The 1,166-nt window shown below is 44.8% G+C and overlaps 1 protein-coding gene across 2 annotated transcripts in view; it reads right to left on the bottom strand.

The window, feature by feature from the left end:
* The window catches only part of LOC128879212 (uncharacterized), an 8,009-nt gene extending 7,082 nt beyond the window's left edge, over positions 1-927 (bottom strand). Inside the window, exons 1-3 of one of the 2 annotated variants that reach the window (XM_054128147.1) lie at positions 706-927; positions 381-595; positions 95-253 (exon numbers count right to left, since the gene is read on the bottom strand). In XM_054128147.1, coding sequence (XP_053984122.1) covers positions 95-253; positions 381-450 — 229 coding nt within the window. In that variant the 5' untranslated portion in view covers positions 451-595; positions 706-927. The remainder of the gene's footprint in view (positions 1-94; positions 254-380; positions 596-705) is intronic. The other variant, XM_054128148.1, reaches the window with a different exon arrangement.
* Positions 928-1,166: the final 239 nt, after the last annotated feature.

Below are 1,166 nucleotides of genomic sequence, written 5' to 3'. Positions count from 1 at the left end.
ATGGGGGCGAGCAAGGTGGATAAATATTTTAATTGGTATCTCTTGTAAGACTATAATATGAAAATAAGAAAGCTGATTAGAAAGCTGTGCTTACTGACGCATACGGGGGTAGGTGTATCCCATTCGCCTCGAATACAAGTGGAGTACCTGTTCCCTACCAGAGTGAAACCCTCGTAACAATTAAACCTGATGATTTTTCCCCTAGCTCTCGCTCGAACTCTCCCATTCGGCAGCCTCACCAATGGACATCTGACTTTGAAAAAAAAAAAGAAGAACACAAATGAAAACGCTTCGATAACTATATCCACGAAAATATCTCTTCCGTGAGATTCGTTCTTTCCGTTCCAAATACCGAAGCGTGAATTCGAATCGTTACTTACTCGAGCAGACGACGCACTGCACGAGGAAGCTCAGAAGAAGAACCAGCGCCGGCGAAGATATATTCTTCATCCTGAGAACAAGTCGTTTACCACGTCCTGATTAGAAACTACGTGCACATAACTCGCAAACAGTGTCCGGGGAAGCTTCTTCACCGATTAAAATCCCACTAGCATTGCCCCGACACTATCGAAGACCAACGAACACTTGCAATAGTCTGGAACGAAATACACTTGCAATAGCACCGAACGAAATATACCAAAGGCAAACTGTGCTACACTCTAAACTTACGAAACTTAATATCCTACGTATTAATTAAAATAATACCTTGTTTCCAATCAAAAACGGATGTCATCCCCAATTTCTAAAGTTCGCTTCGAATAGTTTGCCTCTGTAATCCGAGCAAGCTTTACCGAACAGAGAACTGTTATTCAAAGCTGGCACTGATTACGATTACGAATTAAAATTGTTGCGCGGAGAGCCGTCGACCTAATCTCGAGGAGTAAAAAGTCAAACAAGCTGGTGATCGTTCCAGCATCAATGAATGAAACAAGGATCCCAGCGTTTCGGGGCTGTTCCGCTCCGAATCGAAGGCGGGAACATCACTTCCGTCGACGCGCCGCGCCGCGATAGGCGTCTATCTGCATCCTGCCGCGGTTATCGTCGTCGAGCATTGCCAGGCCTTGAGGAGAATTCCTACAAATTGCATTTTGCGTCCGAGATAAATGAATTCCGAGAGAAAGAGAGAGAGAGAGAGAGAGAGAGAGAGAGAGAGAGAGAGAGAGAGA

Source organism: Hylaeus volcanicus, chromosome 7 (genome assembly GCF_026283585.1).
Source record: "Hylaeus volcanicus isolate JK05 chromosome 7, UHH_iyHylVolc1.0_haploid, whole genome shotgun sequence".
Classification (NCBI taxonomy): domain Eukaryota; kingdom Metazoa; phylum Arthropoda; class Insecta; order Hymenoptera; family Colletidae; genus Hylaeus; species Hylaeus volcanicus.
This window is presented reverse-complemented; position numbering and strand designations above follow the sequence as displayed.